This window comes from Lissotriton helveticus, chromosome 12 (genome assembly GCF_964261635.1).
Source record: "Lissotriton helveticus chromosome 12, aLisHel1.1, whole genome shotgun sequence".
Classification (NCBI taxonomy): Eukaryota; Metazoa; Chordata; class Amphibia; order Caudata; family Salamandridae; genus Lissotriton; species Lissotriton helveticus.
The window spans coordinates 248,374,719-248,394,412 of record NC_136073.1 but is presented as its reverse complement, the minus strand read 5'-3'; the positions used below and the strand labels follow the sequence as shown (position 1 = coordinate 248,394,412).

Genomic DNA, 19,694 nt, shown 5'->3' with positions numbered 1-19,694 from the left:
TTTAATGTCATCTAAAGAGGTCTGTAGGACTTCAAAAGTATAGTTACTGAATTGCAATTCAATTTCATTTTTAATGGTCCTAAAAAAGGTGACAAAACTTGAACTGTTTAGATGTTCAGACATCTCTAAAAAGGCATTTGGTCTGTTTTTCATAGCCACTGCCGAATGGCACAATACACCTGGTACAGACGCATGTTTTCCCAAGGAGGAGGATCAAACCCAAACTAAAAATTAATGTTTATTTCCTTGCTACATACAAGACACTAAATCTAATTGCAAAAGGATTCAAGATCTCCAAAGTAGAGAAAACCACACTACAGAATACGCCGAGGAAACGGACAGGAAAACAAACATTAGGAAACATAATTAACAATCTCATATATCAGCTCTTCTTGGAGACCCAGACTAAGAAATTAAATGAATGACCTCACAATAAACCTAGGACAGCAAATAAACAGCCTTAATCCAAAACTTACTGCAGGATTAATAATGTATATCAAATAAGTGCATAGAATCGGAAATTATTTATATCAAATCCTGTCACCATTCAGCATTGTGTACAATACGAGTACATTTCAACAAAATGGATCATGTCTCTACTGATGATAACAGGGAACAAAACCAGCCTACTCCCTGTCCCCATGCCCCGTGGGTACCCATAACATCAACCAATTCGCAACAAAATTGAACTCTCCTCAAAGCGTCCAAGACAAGTCCGAGGGCAGACATGATTACAGACAAAGGTGGTGTCAAAGGCAGACTGTCCTGTCAGGTCTTACTGATACCAGTCTCCCATGTTGGAAGTGGGAGGGATGGGTAGGGGTATGGAGGGTGTTGGATGTAAATTGTGCCTTGAGTGCTAGCAGTACAAAGCATGTTTAACATACCACTGCCTTGACTACTCAGTGGCTTGGAAACACCTTAAGCTATCTGGGGGAGGGGGTCTCATAATTCTTGGAGAGTTCAGTGTTCAAATACCACTGGCTTGCTATTTGTGTTAGGCTTTTGCCACCTTTCATATCCCTACAATGCCTTGCACAATGGTCCATCTTCTCAATTTGCTGTGCCAGCTGGATAACTATGGAGGTTGAGAAGATTTCCATCATCTTGTGATCATTCTCTTGGCAAGTAATCAGGCCAAGTCTAAGAACATGGTTGTAACCCTGGCCTTCTTGGGGCTGGGGTAAATTCCCACTAAGCAGCTCTCAATATTGTTCAAGTTAGTGCAAACCCTGACTCTCGTTAGCACTGATAGCACCTCCAGCCAAAATGGCTGTAATGTCATGTGGTTACAAAGCATTTGTACAAGGCCTGTAGGAGTGTTATAACACCTGGGAAAGTTGGGGGATGCCGTGGCGAAGATAAAATATTTTGTGTGGGGTTAAGGTAAGCTCTGTGAAGTACATTAAATAGAAGTTTAAATAGGGCTTTATGAAAAGTCTTACATTAGTTCTCAAGAGCACTCTGCATTCCCCGATCATTAAGCATCCAGTGTATGTCACTTCCCCAAGTGTTGCTCCCAGATGGCCTGGTAAATCCAGCTGATTAATTTCTTACCTTTGCCTGTAGAGTGCAAAGTATTAATCGGAGCGTGTGTGGATGAGACTTGAAACTCTGTGTGCCATTGGGTTTGAAATGCATATATGATACTGCCATGTGCAAGGAAGCAACCCTTTCCAGGGCCGTGTTGGTCTACCAGGTCTTGGAAGCTAAAGATAGTCACTTTTTCAAATAGGTCACCCAATTGTTCAGTCCAACCCACTCCCATTGGGTTAAATCTTTGGCAAAGAGGGCACCCTCCTGATGGGTAGGCCAAAAAGGGTCATGGCTGTGCATAAGAAAGGGCAGATATTGTGTACACAAACCTATGGCCAAGCCAGCTAATTTCTGTGCCAAATAAGAGGGAGGGGCTTAGGACCATGTGAAGTGGGAAATAGGATTTTGTGCAGCATCCCTTCCTAAACATGTGACTGCGAAAGGCCAGTGTTGGCAAGATAGTGACCAGTGAGCCAGTAGGCAGGCCACTGTAGCTAGACTGCATAATAGTAGCTCCAACAATCCAGTATTCCCAGTCGTCCATTATTCGTCAGGATGATCAGCTTGGTCAAAGGCACGCTCTTCTTGCCCACCCCCTCCCACACTAAGTCACCCCACATTGCATCTAATAAAAAAAAAACTTTAGCAGGGATTAATGCTAGAAGAGTTACGAAATAGTAAAGGATGTGTGATAGCATCACCATTTTGGAAAGAGATTTTAGAAAACAAATACCTCTTTTAAATTGGTCTAAAAAATAAACGCATGAAAAACACTGATTTCCAAATAATTACATGTATGAGGTACCACTGAAACATTCTATCTCCTAGACAGAGTTCCTGCAGGGGAGCATAATTTCGGAGGGGAAATAGAAAGAAACTGCTTTTGTTGACTTTTAGTCCAGATAGCTCCCTAAATGTGCACAACCTGTTCGCGATCTGCGTCGATATCTACATCACGCAAGAAGAGGAGCATTATCATCCATTCAAAGGGAGGCAATGTCAATCCTGTCTGACAGTTGTATTCCCCAGTTCATTCCCTGGGCCCACAATCTTATTGCAAAAGATTCAATTGCAGAGTGAACAATAATGGGGATAAAGGGAACTCATGTCTTGTACCCCTGGTAGCTGTGTAACTATTGGATATGTGACTACCGGTCTTTAATCTCACTGTGAATCTGGCATATAAGAGGCTCATGTAGCGCAGCATCCGGAGGCCCAGGAGGAATGCTGTAAACGTGGTGAGCACATAATTCTGACTCAGGGTATCGAATGCTTGTTCTAGTTCTAGAGTCACAAACGCTGCGCCAGGCCAGGAGATGGGAGCTGCCTCCATCACACCATAGAAAAGTCTAATATTTAAAGAGGTGTTTCAGCATGGGACAATCCCATTTTGGTCTTCATGGATGAGGACCGGGAAACAAGTGCGTAATCTGTCAATATCGAGGTAACTATTGCCTCATTTGTGGTGGGCTGGAGGCACCCTTTCTGTTCAGCCTCCTCAAACAATTTAATTGCATCTAAGGAGCTGTCGAGTTGTGCAGGACTCATGGGTAAACCGTCAGAGCCCAGTGCCTTCCCTTGTGAGAGAACACGGGTGGCTTGCCGGATCTCCTGCTTCAAGACCGGAGCCTCCATGAATTCAACATGTTCGGGGGTACTTGAGGCAGTGTAGTACCAGTCTGAAGCTCCTTCAGAATCCCATGTTAAGTGTCGGGCTCTCATGAGTAGAGCTTCTAGTAGTATTGCATTAAAGAGATATTGATGCCCTGTTGAGTGAGTGCTAGGCTATTTGAGGAATATCTGACTGAGAAGGGGGCATGTAGGCAGTGTGGCTGATCAGCTTTGCCAGCTTTATCACACTCCACATGCCTTGTGGCTGCTTATACTGCCACATCAAGACCGCATAGGCGTACGATTAAAATAGCATGTTAATCTCTGGCTTCCTTAAGATAGTCAGTCGCACTGTGCTTTGCAAAAGCGTACCTTTTCAGTCCCTGTAATGCGAACTCCATCTGCACAAGACTCTACAGTAGCTTTGCTGGCTGGTATCGTAGCACAAATGAAAGCACCTTCACCACCGCCTTAAAAGTTCCTATTCAACCACTGTCAAAGAAGTAGTGCCCGCATTATCTCGGAAATAATCAATGATAATTTAGCTTACTGTTTCTTTTGAAATCCCTATCCTCTAGCAATAGGGGCTGCAGTCTCAGTAGGAATAGGGGCTAGGATTCTGCCCCAAGCCCCACCTAGCTCCTGTAGCCTATGTTGCGAGAGTGTTTTACCAAAATAGGTGGAGTGGAGCACCTGAGTCTGTACCGGAAGCGAGAAGGCCAGAAGGTCCAACTTGATGTGCAATGCATGTGGAAAAACATAAATGGAATGTTTTCTTCGATCTGGGGTTCACGCCCGCCGTACATCAACCAGTGCTCATTCCTGTAGCCAGCTACGCAACAAGGTTGCATTTTTAACTGCTGCTGTGCTTAGGAGTGGGTGGGGGAATGTGACCTATCTAATATTGTGTCCAGTAGAGAGTTTAAGTCATCCTCCAACATCCAGCACATGTCCACCCAGTGTGCTAATTTCACTGACTTTGATGTTAGGAATAGAGGCTGCTATGTGTTCGGGGCATACACACTACCCATCATGAGGGGAAGTCAGTCTAATCAATTTATAACTAGTATATATCGGCCAGTAGGGTACCCAGATTGTAGAACACCTAGCGTACAAAGAATAGGAAGTACTAAATAACTGGATCCTCCATTTACACCTCAGACAATCACTCTCCTTCTTATTCAGATTAGATTCTTGGAGAAAAAGTGATTTGTATTCCACGCTGCGCACAGATCTTATAACATTTGCTTGCTTACCCCAAACTTTGATATTCCAGGTTACAAGTGTGTATTTACTCAGTATCCCTATGGTGCGTGTAGGTGTATATGCAGCTTGGAAGATAAACTCTCATCTTCGCTATCTCAGGGAAGATCGTATAGAAGAGGCCAGGCTAGTTATGCATGTTACATTAGCAGGACCACCTTTAACTTTACCCTCCCCAACAGAACACCCGGCCAGTGACTGAAAAGTCATTCAGCCAAACAGCAGATAGTACCCAACTGGGCAATTGCCAAACCAGCCAGTCAAAAAACATATGAACAGCCCGCCTGGCTCTAGCTCAACAAGGTAAATAGTCGACACCAAGAGTGAAAAACGCAGGTTGCTGCGCAGCCCGCCACATTGTGATATTCCATACCTATGAAGGTGAGGGACTGGTAACCCGTGGTTACCCCAAGTTTAATATTCTCCTAGATATAGGACATAAGAGGTAGTGGGCAGGGCCTTTGTATTTATGGATGGCACACCCAGTTCAGGAATCGTATTTAACCAGGGTGTTCTCTCAAAGAGATGTCAGGTAACCATCACGCAGATCACAACCATTAGCTAAAGTATACTTAAAATGCCCCCAGTGATATCTTTGGCATGTAACACCTTAATTCACACAGACAAATTTATATAGCTTGCTGTCTGTGGCGTAACCTGCAATATTATGGTCAGGCTGGTGCTGGAATCCGAGGCAGTAGAGCCCTCTTCAGAGCCCAGCTGCGTGTGTAAGTCTGTCACATTTCGGAGGGAGGCCTCAATCTTAATAGTTTCCTTATGACCTTTGCAAACTTGCAACTGGTAAGGCTCACTATAAACTGCACCTCGTCAAAGGGCTGGCATGCGCCTCCTCCAACTTTGCCACTATCGGTGTCCACATCACAACTCCTTCTGCACTACGTTTACCTGATATTGGTCCACCCAGTTAATTACATAATCAAACTCAGTGACAAAAAGAGTGTTCAACCCTACCACCACTCTCAGGCAAGCTGAAAAAATAAGCGCATATTTGAAGATCAGATCTCAATTTTAAGTCAGAAAGGATGCCAGTTGGTGCTGAATAGCTTGTGTGAAATATGGAAATATGATTTTGAAAGAGATTGTTATTTCTGGCTTTTTCAAGAAGTAGACGAACATCACAATAATTTAAATTTTTTGTTCCAATGGTGCGCCCCCTCCAGAGGAACATTTTTGATACAACCTAGGGGGCTAATTCCAATTGTAGCAAGGTCTCAATATATAAATTAGCATTAGGGCCTTCTGAGTTCCCTGGCAGACCAACAATACACTAATTGTAATGCAGGGGTCTGCCTTTGGCATCCTCAGCTTGATAATCCTGGAATCTTATTCTATCTGTAAAATCAAAACTTTATTTGGTCAGCACTGTAGCTTGTGGGTGTATTTCGCAAATAATGCTTCATTGTGCTGCACCTTTTCCTTAAGTTTGCATTGGTTGTTCTATAGTAGGTTTAAATAGACTGCTACAATGTAGACTTTTGCTTCCATCGCTGCCTGGGTATCGCCAATTGCCATCAGGATCTAGTCCACTTTATAGGGCACCAAGCAATTAACCATTCTGCAGCTGAGAGGCAGAAATTTGTACAGAGTGGAGAGGGCTGCTGGCAGTATGGGGCAGTGGGGCTGGTACGCAGGTGAGTGAAGGTGAATACTGCAATATACCCCATCAACAAGCAAAGAAGCTAGGTCCACAGACTGCCTAAAAAAAGGGGTGTTCATATGAAGGGAATGAACCCTTGTGACACTTAAGCGGGTTGACTGACCAGCGCCAGACATACAGGATGACAGAACTCTTGCCTCTGTAAAGACTGTAGAAGGATATATCACTCAAGGGTGGGGTAAGGTAGGCTCCTCAAAATGCGACCTGCAGCACTACACTATTAGGGTTCACTGGACCTCAGACGTGATCTTGCACACAAAGGCCTCACACGGAGGGGGAGAGAGGCAGGGAAGGGGGCTCCACTCCTAGTTAGGCCTACACTGCTCATCTACTCAGCCTCCAACATGTTCAGGATAAAGTGATCAGCAGTAATCCAGACCGTAGTTAGAGGCAGTCTCTCTTCCAGTTACCAGGAAGGAGGCGTGACCCAAGAATATGCGTGCTCGATGGGCCTGAGGTGGCTACCACCCTCTACCCCTGCAAACTCTTAAATGACAATACAAGACTTGAGCTCTGCCCCGGTGGTGGTGGGTTTTGGGAAGCACCAGAGTCAACTGGGCCTCTGTCATCCTTATTGTTTTTCAGTGCAGCCAGGTTTCTTGCTCCTCTGCAGCCAACCTACCAGGGATCCTTTGGTGTTATATTTGGCGGCTTTTGCTTTTGCAGGCCAGAAACGGTCACAGCATCTCTCCCAGGCAGCAGGGGGCTCCCCAGACCACCTCCCACACACAAAACAGACACATATTTCTCACTGGTTCAGAGGTGCTAGACCACATCCACCATAATTATTTACTGCATAAGGTTGTTTCAGAAATTCATATTCACCAAGCTATTTTGTCACCTCCTTCTTCCAAGCCCACTTTACCCGGAAATTAATTTGGCACTAAGATATTATTCAAATTGTGGCATAGGCCAGCAGTGTGGCCCGTCACGCCAGATAGAGGACTTCATCTGTTGGGAGTTTTGATCAGCTATGAAGCCTGGCACTTCTGGAACAGCTGAGTTCCCGATTAGACTCAATATGTTCTGGAACTGTTCATGGAACTTTCCAGTGAAGGAAGCATAGCTCTGCTGTTCTTGAAATGTTCCAGAGATGATTAATCCTTTTAGCTGAATAGACGTTCGCCATTAAAGGAAATGCCCTTACGGATTGCTTATTAAGCCTGTGGAACGCATTCAAGTGTGTCCATATAGAGTGACAGCCGTGCCCATGCATCTAGCCATATTGTCAGCAGATTCCAGGCCACACTTGCAGATTAATTTGTAAGCATCCAACCCATTGTTGACCAAGTTTAAGAATGGGGTTTTATGTGGTCTGAAATACTGATAAATCAGGTTTCCAAGTATCCATAGGGTGCAAATACAGCAGCTCAGGCGGCATGTGGTATTCACACTGTCAAGGGCATAGCTATTGGAAGCAATGACTCCACATCAAATAGAGTCCAGTTTTTTAGATTCAATGTCTGGACGAACTGGGGGAATGGTATTCGGTTTCAATTGCGGGGAAGAGGCTTGTTGGCGAAGAGTGTGACATTAAGAATAAAATCTAGATTCAGGAATCCCAAAGTAGATATCATTCTGAAGTCAGAAAACCATCTAGCCAAATATTTCTTTACAGGTTAACTACAAGATGGCAATAATAATAGTTGGAAAATGACTGGAGATGTAAGATCAAGTGACTTGTTTCGCTCCAGGATAGGAGCTGTGAACTTGCTTCAGTCCTGAAACAAATTCACAATTTTATGGACCAGATGATCGATACAACAATGTAATACTAGCACTATTACCACTTAGACAAACCGACTCATTACTATATTATGTCTTTATACAGCTCTCCTCTAGAAAGAAAGGGTAATTTGCAGTGGAATGCCTGGATACACAGGCATCCTCACTCTAAATATCAATGTCAGTGCCAATCTACTTTGTCAGCTTGACCCTAGTAAATCCACTGTGAGAGTAATAAGACTGTCTTCTGGCTATTTCTCTTTGGACTGCTGGGTCCAAGAATGTTTTTCTCAACGAGACAGAGTAATCCAAGAAGTGCCTCCTGAAGGGGAGGAAAAGCACTGAAACTGTAGAGAAGGGGGCTGCAATATTTCTGGCAAAATATTCCATTCAACCCCTGCCATGGTAGAGTCCTTTCAAATGTTTCTACTGCTTTCTGTACCAACTAGTGAACAAAGAGACATCTTCTGAAGGAAGGCCAAAGGGGTTAAGGGATGTATCTAGACCAATTAGATTTTGTAGATCAAGATATAAGCAAGCATGAGTATTTAAAGCAGGAAGGAGATTTTTAGCCTCCAAGTCATCTGCTGTACGACCATAGTACTTATCTGGCATGGCAACAGCATCAGAGTCAAACCCAAAGATTTCTTCCACCACTGCAAATCTCTGGAAGATGCTCCACCAATGGCTCAATAACTAAACATGTCTTAACCCTCGCTAATCTCACTCGCATGATCACCAACAACTTCAAAGGTGGAGCGGATAGCAGTACACCAAGAGGCCACTGACTTCTCAGGTGCTGACACCCTAGTCCTTGAAGGAGGTGTAGAGGTTAGAGCCGTTGGGGTCACCAAATCCTTAGGAGTGGGCTCACCCACAGGGAGATCACTGTAAGGTAAGGGAGCTGCCTTGAACAAATCCACCATGGGCAGCTAAAAGGCCAATACAAATTCTTGCTTCCTCTTTTTTATGTAGGGATCTTCTTCAAAGACAAAGAGGTAACAGAAATGTGGGAAAGGCAAAAGAGCATGAAAGTTGCTTTACGGAAGAAGAGATTTTTCTTTCCTATGGTCCTTATTAAAGGAAAATCATTTGGGAAATCATTCGCTATCAAGAGACTTACTTGAATGGAAGGGAAACACTTGGGTGTGTCCCTGCTGGTTCAGGTCAGAAACTGTTTGATCTCCCACTGCCTAAGGAACAGTATTCACAGGCCATGTATTGCGATCATATGTGTTATGTTATGTTATAAATGTATACAGCGCACGAATACCAAATGGTGTCTTGGTGCTAGCAGAAGAAGTGGAAGTGAGCCGGAGCTCTATTCAGCGTACAGCCAGGTCTTAAAGGCCTTCTTGAACAGTGTCAAGGAGGGAAGATTTCTGATGGTAAGAGGGAGAAGTTCCAGAGTCTTGTAGCTCCCACCACAACGCTTCTATCACCCAAGTTTGATTTAAAAAATCTCTAAGAAAGCATCATGTTTGCCCCTTGTGATCTAAGGCATCTGCTTGGAGAGTACCAGTAGAGTGACTGTTTCAAAAACTGAGGACCGGTCCCGTGAGGTGCCTTGTAAGTGATACACAGGGTTTTAATCTCAATACGACTTTCGATTGGCAGCCAATGCAGACTCTGGAGGTGTTTTCCCACAAACTGAAATTTGGGAATCCCCAGGAGGAGTCTTGCAGACGCATTTTGGATCATCTGGAGACTTCGTACTTGCTTTGTAGGTATACAAAGATATAACCCATTACAACAATCCAGTTTGGAAGGGACTAGGGAAGTAACTACAGTTTTCCTGCTTTCTGTTGAAATCAGCAGTAAGGTATCTTCCTGTAACATCCGCGACAGAGTTTGAACCAACCGACTTCCTGCCGAAAAGAGGAAGAATTTCTTTGGTAAAACACAGACCTTCTGACAGCATAGATGATTCACAGAAACACAGGAAATGGACATCAGCATGCTAGTTGGTGCCTATTATACCCTGATATCTTCAAATCCGGCAGGTGGAGTTGATGCTGAAGCCCCATAGCACCCCCTGGTGATGCTGCAGAGCTACTACTTGCTAAAATGTTTCTGAACAGTCTGGCATTAGAAACAAATTTATAAAGTGTGAAATATAGGAGGTGTATCCATCAGACGGTCCCCCGGCCACCTTGCCATGGTCAAAGAAAGGAGGAGAGCTGTCTTTCAGGAAAGGTAAGTCTGAATGAATGGAATGAATGGAAGTAGTCTCAAGCAACCCTCCACACTATGGTGCTAGGAGAGTAGTGTCCCCCACTATTCACTTTGGAACAGTGCTAACAAAAGAGGTGTATCTTGAGAGTCTTCGAAAAGCATTATAACCCAAATGGATGAGAGGGGAAAGGGAAGAGTGATTACACAATCGAGTTAAACCCCCCCCCCCCCCACACACACACAAAGCCAGCTCCCTGTGGAGAGGCACATTCAACATAAACAGTATGACTTGAGGTCAACTTGAAGAGGGCTATCATAAGCTAGCTCAGCGCTGTCTTCAGCTCTGACCTCATTCCAGGTTGAGGTACTAGTGCAAATATCTTAAAAGGACCTTTCATGAACTCTTTGACACTCCTTTGTGAGAACAGAGCAGGCAAGTAGGAAGATCGCCTGTACCAAGAGATGGCTGGGAGTTGCACTTACAGGTGCACTGTAACCACTGAATATTTGAGACATTCTTTGGCGAGGTGCAGCAGGTATGGTTGGATTTTGTGGGATTGTTAGTTATACTTTGCTCACCACAAACAAAAGTGGCTACACATGGCAACAAAGGTCTTGGTGGTCGAAAAAGCATAAATGTGTGCTAGGGTTTGTGTACATACTACAGGAATGTCCAAATGGTAACACTCTGTGGTCAGATACCCAGCTGTGTGGGGTTCAAGCACTTCAGCTTGCCTCAGAGAAAGTGCCAGGTGTAAATTCAAGATGCTCAGCGCATAACAAGGCAGTCAAAATAAATTGGTGAACAAATAGATTTAGGTCACTCTGGTGCAATGAGAATGAAAGTGCATGGACCACTACCTAGTCCTAAAAACGATATTTAAAAGTAGTGAAACTTCATTTTTTTTAAACGCATCCTGGCTTACCTTTAAGAAAAATGGTCTGCATTTGAAAAAAAAACCAAAAAGATTGCTTAATTTGAAAACAATCCCAGCGGCCCACATTCTTTGTGACGGCAGCCAATCACAGTGGGTCACAATTTGTGAACTATCTCATTAAAATGTAATTGGTATTTTGTGGCCTGACCTATTCGTACAGAGGGCAGTTTGCAAAATGCTACTTGATTTGGTAAAAGTTGGTGCGCAAATGCTACCACTTTTAGAAAATACAATGTTATCCACTCTAAACTGTTTTGCCTTTGGGCAAGTTGCTGTTGTTTATTGCTAATTTAAATTACTAGAGATTCTCTGCCTGACGATGCAGATAGATTAAAGAATGTGGATCTATGAAAGATCCAATGCTTGCCAAATATTATTGCTTGGGCTGCAAGTTACACATCTTTAAGTACTAAGAATCTTAATTAAGGTTGGTGAAGCACAATTCAAACACCAACAATGTTAAGCTTTTATAAGCAAATATGTATTGTGAGATCAACATGTCATTTATGCTCTTGAGATTTGGCCACCTTATTAATTTACGGTGCTGGATTACTTGAATTCAGACACTGCGCAATTTGTCAACTCTGCTACAACAAGCCATTCTCAAAAAGCCTTTATTGAACTGTGCACTGGTCCTGTAACAATATATATTTTTTACTTTATTATCTACATATGCTGCTAAGAATGATGAAATCGATACGACTACTTACAAATTTGCAAATGGTTTCCTAGTAACTTTAGATTAACAGTGTAATAGAGTAGATTTTCGGTGCGACACCAAGATTTCATGTAGTTTTACTGTAAATAAGAATATATAAAAGCAAAATAATAGTTAATTTGCAATGATTTGGCCTCTCACAGTCTTGTATGCAATGGGCCTTGAAAAAGGAAAAAAAAATTTTTTTAAATGATGCGAGGAGTCAGAATTGGTGGGTAAGCATGGTGGTAGGTGGAGGAATGGCAGAAGCTGGAGGCAAGGGAGAAAGTGGCACAGCTTGAAACAAGGCATTAATCTTGCACACAGTATGCTATTTTAGGTCTTGTCAGTTTTCTCACCAGGGGCAGTGCCGCTGCAGCTTCTTTAATCTCAGACAGTATCACATGGCGATGAATGTTCCTGGGAGCACTCTGATAGCGGACTTTCCTTCTAAGAACCGATGTAAATGAAAAGGTAAACAAAGTGGTTAGACTGAGTTTTAATAAAAACAGAAAAACATAATTCAAAGAGCAGACATATTTCTTTTAAAGTCTGTGCACCTTCAATTGTGTTGTTTCAATCTTAACATCTGATTGAGGCTGCTGCAGGAAAATCCCATGATTTGTGGTGCAAATACATAATCCTCTGCCCAAAGACTCTCCACTGCATTGAGCATCCCCTGCCGGAATTACACATTTGATCTGAGTCTAATATTGTGGAGGTACTTCTACGGAACGACTGTCTAGCTTTATATGATCCTCCAATTTGTTCCAAAAATCTAAGGATTTTATGTTGCTATCCAACAGTAAACAAGCATTTACAATGCAACCGTCTCGCCTTTGCAAAAGTTAGAGCTATTGGCATTGTAAATGACAAACCTTTTATTTATGTCTTGGTTTCGAAAACAGATAAATAAATGGCATTGTTATTTACAATGCCAATAGCTTAATCTCTCGCAAATGCGAGACCTATTGCATTTGCACACAAACACACACAGAGAGCCACACACACACACACACACACACACACACACACAGAGCCACACACACACAGAGCCACACACACACACAGAGCCACACACACACACAGAGCCACACACACACACACACATAGGTCATGAAACTTAGTACACCGTGGGGATTTTTCGGAGAGTAACTCATTCCACTGTGCACTGACCACTGGAGACTTGAAGGCCTCATTAAAACAGTCATCAGAGCTCCTGAGAGATCCGCTTTCCCAGCACGGGTTGTCTTGTGCCAGCCGTCTGGAGACATCAAGGACGGGTTCGTTCGAATCCGGGGTGTCTGTTGCAGATTATGATTTCTTATTTGTATGGTTCATTTTCCCCATGTTATCAGATGGTGGCTTTAAACCGCTGTGTTCTTCTCATAGCTCTGCCAAGACACCTCGATTAGGTTTTACACGACCCTTGCTATTCCTATATATGCCAGCATTTAAGAACTGAAAGGTGGTGAAAAGTAATTGGGGGAAATATATTTTTTCCATTGACTTCTATCGAAACAGGGGCTATTTCAGGCGGGAGACTGCTAAAATTAAGCCATTTTTTAGGCACGGAGAGATGAAGCGATTTGCCCAGAATTACAAGATGCTTCAGTCTCCCACCAGACTCGAACCCTGTTCCTCAGCTTCATGGTCGGCCGCTCTAGCCGTTGTGCCACATCCTCTCCTAAAACCCCGCGACTCTCCAGCCAAAGCCGGTCTATTGGCATCTCTTCCTGCCCCACAATCGGAGCACAGCGGTGCTGATGTAACACACATAAATTCCAGCATCCTTTGCTACTCTACCTGACACCTGAACTCTGCTCTTCCAACGCACCTCAATCCGCTTTTGCTTCTGCCATTTCTGCTCTGAAACCTACACCCAAACTGTTCCATTACTAGGATATCTCTAATCTGCAGCAACAAACTGTCTGTTCTAGCACTTGACTGTACAAGCAGCTCTGTCAATGCACCTCTACAGAGGCCTGCTGCACAGATCCGGGTCCTAGGAAGCAGCGAGCACGGATAGCCGCCGGTGCATTTCGTAACAGGGACAGTAATGAGGTGAGGGAGACGGGCCACACCGACGAGCAGATACAAAACTAGGCAGTGGAATGAAGAGGTAAGCCACAGGGTCACAGCAGGATGAGGACCAATCTATTTTCTAATGTAGCGCCTCTTGACTCACATCTACAGTGTCTAAGCGCTGTAAACAGATACTTCTATTAGCCACTCAAAAAGTGCATATTTTACAGACGCAGGAAGAATGAGTTGGCCTTTCAAGACACTAGGAATCCAGGCACGGGTTCAAAAACATCCATGGATTATTATTTTTTCCTAGTGTCATTGTTGAATGTGTCGAATTTGTTTCTCTTGGTTTTAGGATAAACTAGGGAGGATTTCTGTAACTCGTTTGGGTGTCTGCTGTATGAACAAGCACTGCCATTTGTATCTAAGCCCCGTGCGATTGGGGTGCATGTTTTTTTACTTTCTTTCTCGGCTGTAAACAACAGTCAGAAACACGCCCCCCCCCTGTCTGAAAAGGACGGGGCTTACAGACAAATGGTTCTTCTTTCTATCTAAGCCCCGTCCTTTTCAGACTGGGGGGCGTGTTTTTGACTGTTGTTTACAGCCGAGAAAGAAAGTAAAAAAACACGCCCCCCAATCGCAAAAGGACGGGGCTTAGATACAAACTGTCCATCACCACCCCCTTTTTGTAATTATTTTGGCCACCATGAGTGTGGAAGGGTATGCTCAGACATGAGTCCCTTGCTCATTGCACCATCAGGATTCAAGCAAGCCGGGCCGAAGACGGCTGTAATGCCAGAAACCGGTCCCCGGAAGCTTGTTTCCTTTCCAGTGAAGAATTGGCTTGGTAGTTTGGTCTGCCCTGTTCCCATGATGCACTGGGCCAGGGACAGACTAATTTGCATATAGCCAGGTTCTGAACTGGGATGGTGCAGTGAGCTAAAAAACGGTGATGGATCAAGCCCTGATCTGTTGACTGGGTAGGAGTGTTCTGATTAACTCAGATACTCTGTCCATCACCACCCCCTTTTTGTAATTAGATACAAAGAATGACATCACTTGGGCCTCTTCTCCAATGGCTAGCCTCAGGTTTAGGTAGCCAGCCAATGGAGAAGAGGGGCGGGTTCAAGCCCCACTCTCTAAGACATAAAGTCTCGGAGCGAGACTGCGCAAGCGCAGCCTACGTAGGCCGAGACCTAAAAAGGCCACCTCAGGTCTAGATGGTTTGAGAGGCCAATGAATAAGGCCCTAAGGACCCCAGTATTACGCCTTATGCACGCTGCATTTAGAAGCAGATAAAATACAACAAAGGCAAGTTCATGATTACCTAGAACATTCAGAAATGATTAAGAAGAGAACCTCTAACCATCACCACCTGATTTGCACTGGGCATTTTGTCTAGACGGTGTACATTGTGTATGATATGCCGAGAATCAAAAACATGTGTTCCAAACTCTCTATCAAGGGAATCTTCACTAATTCATGAATCTTTAATCTAAATGGAACATAACATAACAGAAACCTTTTCTTAATCTAATGTTCATCAAATGACACCTTTTGAAAACATAACCCAATTTGACCATTGCAATTTAAAGATGATAGCTTTACATTTTACAAAAAATAAAACATTACAGAAAGAAGGTTGAAAACTGCACTTTTCCATTACAACAGCAAGACAGACCTTCCATCATACAGGGTACAGCTGTCATAGTTTTAAAATGGGATCATTTCAAAGGTTAAACTGTGCAGAATGAACTTAAAAACAGACCACCTAGTCTATTCATAGTTCCGTGGGGTGACAGAGGGCATGCTCATTAAGTCAATAAAGAGTCTACTGATAAGATCTAGGATCACAAGGAAGCGCACCTTCTCTATCACTGAAATTCAGGAACAATGAACAGCAACAAACTCATCCCATTGTAATATGGAGATACACAAGGAGAGAAAAACATGAACAAGTCAGATAACAAAAAGATTAACATCAGCTGACTAAACAGGTACGGCTGAAATGCTTTTCTCCATTGAGGTTTTTTTTGCAGAGCTTCACACACACACATGAACCAATCTCCAGGTAGGTGTAGTCACATCTATAAGTACATTCTTAAAATAAACTGCAGTAGTCAGCCCACAGAACAATCTATAGTCTTTCATGAACAATGTTTCTTTGGCCTGTTGGTAACAAGTCACTGGAGAATGTAACCGGTTATGGTCAGTTGTTGCTAACATTGTATGATTAGGGCCATAATTAACAGCTAAATGTATGGACTGCCTTGTTTCTTCATCTAGTCTCAGTAATATCAGAGAGCCTTTTTCACAGCTAGGATGAGAAGAGGTTTTTCTGCAGGACAGAAGGGATTAGGAAAGAAGGTAGGGATCGAAATAGTTTAATTTACAAGCAAATCGGACTGGGGAGTCACCAAAACGAACTTATGCATAAGGAATATTGCAAAGGGCCTGCATTTCACCATTCCAATGTAACAAAGGGACTGCAACCTGAAATGCTACTTTCCCGGGGAGGCGGTTTGCGACTGATTTCTGGTAGGATTCAAAGGTTTCACACAAGCTTTGACGCCCAAGCAAAACCAGAGTTTCTGACTAATTGAATGACTTTCGTCTGATAATATCTTTCTTTCTTTATTTATTTCGGCCTGACAAGGCCATAAAAGCGCAGATAAAAACATATAAGATACAATCCAGATAATGTCACCTTGTCCAAAGTTAATAAACATACACTAGTGTAAAATTTCCCAAGAAATAAACAAAATAATTATAAATGTATAAAAATAAAAATGCATATTTATAGCTCATGAAATACAATAAAATCAAACTATATAAAACAACCAATCACAGTGGGGAGGGAGCAATTTATCCAGGCTGATTGTGTTTTTAAAACAGCTCGACGTATGCACCACATTGCAAGCAGATAGCGGGACACAGAGAATGCTGTAGGCATACTGGTATCATATTAAAAAATCCTAAAGGTCTGTGCACACTGGAATACTCCAAGGTTTTTACAAAGCTGTACTAGCCATCGGTGTCTCACTTTCTTATATGTAGGACAGAAGAATAGCACATGTAGGTCCGACTCCGGTATATGGATGCATGTCGGGCAGCCCTTAGCGGCCGAGCCCCCCCACTTGCTAACAAAAACACGCAAGGGGAAGGTACCGTGCCTAAACTGAACATACAGCCTTTTAGCGAGAGGTGGCTGCATAATGTCGATGACAGGGTCTAGCCAATATTGAGATTTTATTTCTAAAAAAGATGTTGTCAATGTTCCCGTCTTGGAGCTTCCTTGCAGTAAGGTTACATTGTGATCCCTATATCTCTTGGACAGAACCTTCCTGGGTGTTAGCTGGCAGCTGTCTTCAGCACTATGCCATAGGTTACTCATTCCAATAGAGTTTAAAGAGCTCCTAATGTGAGCCAGCCATGGGATTTTGCTGGCTCCATAGAGGTTGACTACTTCCCTCAGTTCCTCTCTGTACACGGATAATTCCGGTGTACTCCATAGGCGACGCCAGTATAACAAAGGTCGAAGAGCAACCTCTACTGCAATCAGCCCTACTCCCAAATCCATACGGAGCGGTGTAAGTTACGTGCTATTCGAGAGACCCAGGAGTTGTCTGATTAAAGAATTCTCGATGTTAGGAAGATGGTCCGACGGCCGAAAACCCCCTATTTCTGCCCCATACAAAGCAGCCCCTCTAGCTTGGGTCTTATACACTTCCAGAACCGGCCCAATCGTCTTGCTTGTGCACTTCCTCTGTAACTTTGCTAATCCCCCCCTCCCTCCCACCCCCTCCCCAGTGGTCTGGGCTAATCTTAAACTAACTTTCTCAGTCAGTGATAATCCCAGATATTCACAGACCGAGACTTTCTCCAGGAATACTTCATCCAGATGGCGGTTGGGGCGGGTAGAATGCCCTGCATTAAATATCATGTATTTTGTTTTCTGGGTGTTTATTGCCAAACCCCTGATCTTGAAAAATGAATGAAAGATGTCCAAAATCCTCTGTATTCCCATAGGGGATCTAGACAGTAGGAGGGTATCGTCCGCGAACGTGAAGGCAGGTTCCTTGTGATTCGCCAAGCTAGGGGCATCTATATCCCCCCCCCCCCCCCCCTCCCCGCTATCAGAGCATCCACTAGACCATTTATAAATAAACAGAAGGGTAGGGGCCAAAACACACCCTTGTCGTACACTTCGCTCAATGGGAATACGGTCAGTTAGTTCTCCGTTCTTTCCAAATCTAATTTGAGCAAAGTTATGTTTGTGCAATCTTTTCAGATTGTGACAAAGATATGGAGGAACACCCTGGTCTAATAGAATAGCCCATAATTTCCCCCTTGGTACTAAATCGAATGCCGATTTTTGGTCAACAAAGATCATAGAGAGGCTGCCACCCTCCATGATCACTGTATTCCAGTGCAATAATTGCAGCCTGAAGACTTGATCTATTGCTGACATTTGTTCTCTAAAACCGGCCTGGTAAGGGCTAAGGATAATATCCATTTATAACTGGAATCTCAAAGGGCGTTTGGAAAGAATTCTTCCTTCCCATAGGCGTTAATTGATGCTTAAGGGAACTTATAAGGAGTAAACATTTACAAAAGATCATGCTAAATACTCCATAATGAGCAATACAATTTCTTCCAGGAACTTCCCCCAACACAATGCTCATATAATGTTCAAGAGTAGGATGTTTCATTTTATTCAAATGTCCATGCTGGACAAAATCAGGAGCTAGGGTGCTAATTTCTGTCACTGTAGACTGTGCAGTGCCTTTAATTGTGCCCTCAACAGAAAGCCTGATCTGCAAGTCAATTGCCTGAGTGAATGTTCTGACAGTTAAAGCGATCAGTGAACTCCCATGCTGAGGTCATTCTGTGCTACTAGGATTATACTTGCTTAGCACACTCCCCTTCAAATCTATCTCGGACAACTATGTGCACAGTATTGGCATTGTGGTTTCAGCAATTGTGTCAAGTTAAAGCAGCGAGTTTCCCTAGTGATGGAAGACACAACCAAAACTTCACTACAGATCACCTATGTGTGAATGTCTTGTAGAATTGTACTGAAGGTCCTGGCTCCCTCATTTTATATGTCTCATAGATGATTTGTTGTACCTACGAGGTTCTCTGAGTCCTCAAACTCTCCCCTCCCACCCCACTTGTTTAGGTGGTGGGCTGGCTTTCTGTTTTTAAATTGAACTAGAACTGATTTGTCATTTAATGTTGAATGAAGGATTTTAGAACAAAGAAAAAATATTACATCTTTTTGGGACAACATCACCTGCAGCTCGTCGAAGAAAGCTGCTCATTCCAACAGGGAAGTATCTGCCCTTATGGACTGAGCTGGACTGGTTCCACTTCATCATGTTCTTGCCTACTGCAGGAATAATTACAAAGTTGATGCTGCTAGAGTGAATATGTTGTCCCAGGACACAAGCACAGACTCCTCTTCTCCTTTAGGCACAACTCTAGAGACCTCATAGGAAGCCTCTCATTCAGGAGTATGAAGATAGAAGACGCTGGCAATCTCAGAAGAGACTGATTGGAAATATCATTTTATTGATTTTTGCAGTTTTTATAGAATGACTAACAACATTCCACAGCTACACATCACCTCAAATTATGAGGTACGGAGTCATTGTTCATTCATGATAATTAGGTGAGTGCGAGCAGCTGTAGAGGAATACAGGGGTTTGTCGAGCATAGGTATGCATAGTTTAATGACCTGCAAAAAGGCAGTAACAAGCTGAAATCAAACAAGTAAATGTAAATGTAAATGTATTGCGACTTATATAGCGCACGTATCACCCGAAGGCATCAAGGCGCTTGCTTAGGGAACCCGTCCTGGTATTCCCCTGTGAGATACCCCGGCAGGGTATCCACAAGGTGAAAGCCAGGCATCCCGCCACGAGGGGCCGTAGTGGAGATTAAGCAAGCTATTGCCCAGAGTCGCAGAGTGTGACCCCGTGAGTCGAGTAGGCACCGGAGCGAGAATTGTCGAGTCCGTGGAATTTTTTAGCCCGAGACC

At 43.5% G+C, this 19,694-nt stretch overlaps 1 protein-coding gene across 1 annotated transcript in view; it reads right to left on the bottom strand.

Annotated features, from left to right (window-relative positions):
* TCF25 (TCF25 ribosome quality control complex subunit) overlaps positions 1-19,694 on the bottom strand; it is a 458,474-nt gene that overhangs the window by 139,979 nt on the left and 298,801 nt on the right. The window contains exon 15 of the mRNA XM_078671033.1: positions 11,983-12,073. Coding sequence (XP_078527159.1) covers positions 11,983-12,073 — 91 coding nt within the window. The remainder of the gene's footprint in view (positions 1-11,982; positions 12,074-19,694) is intronic.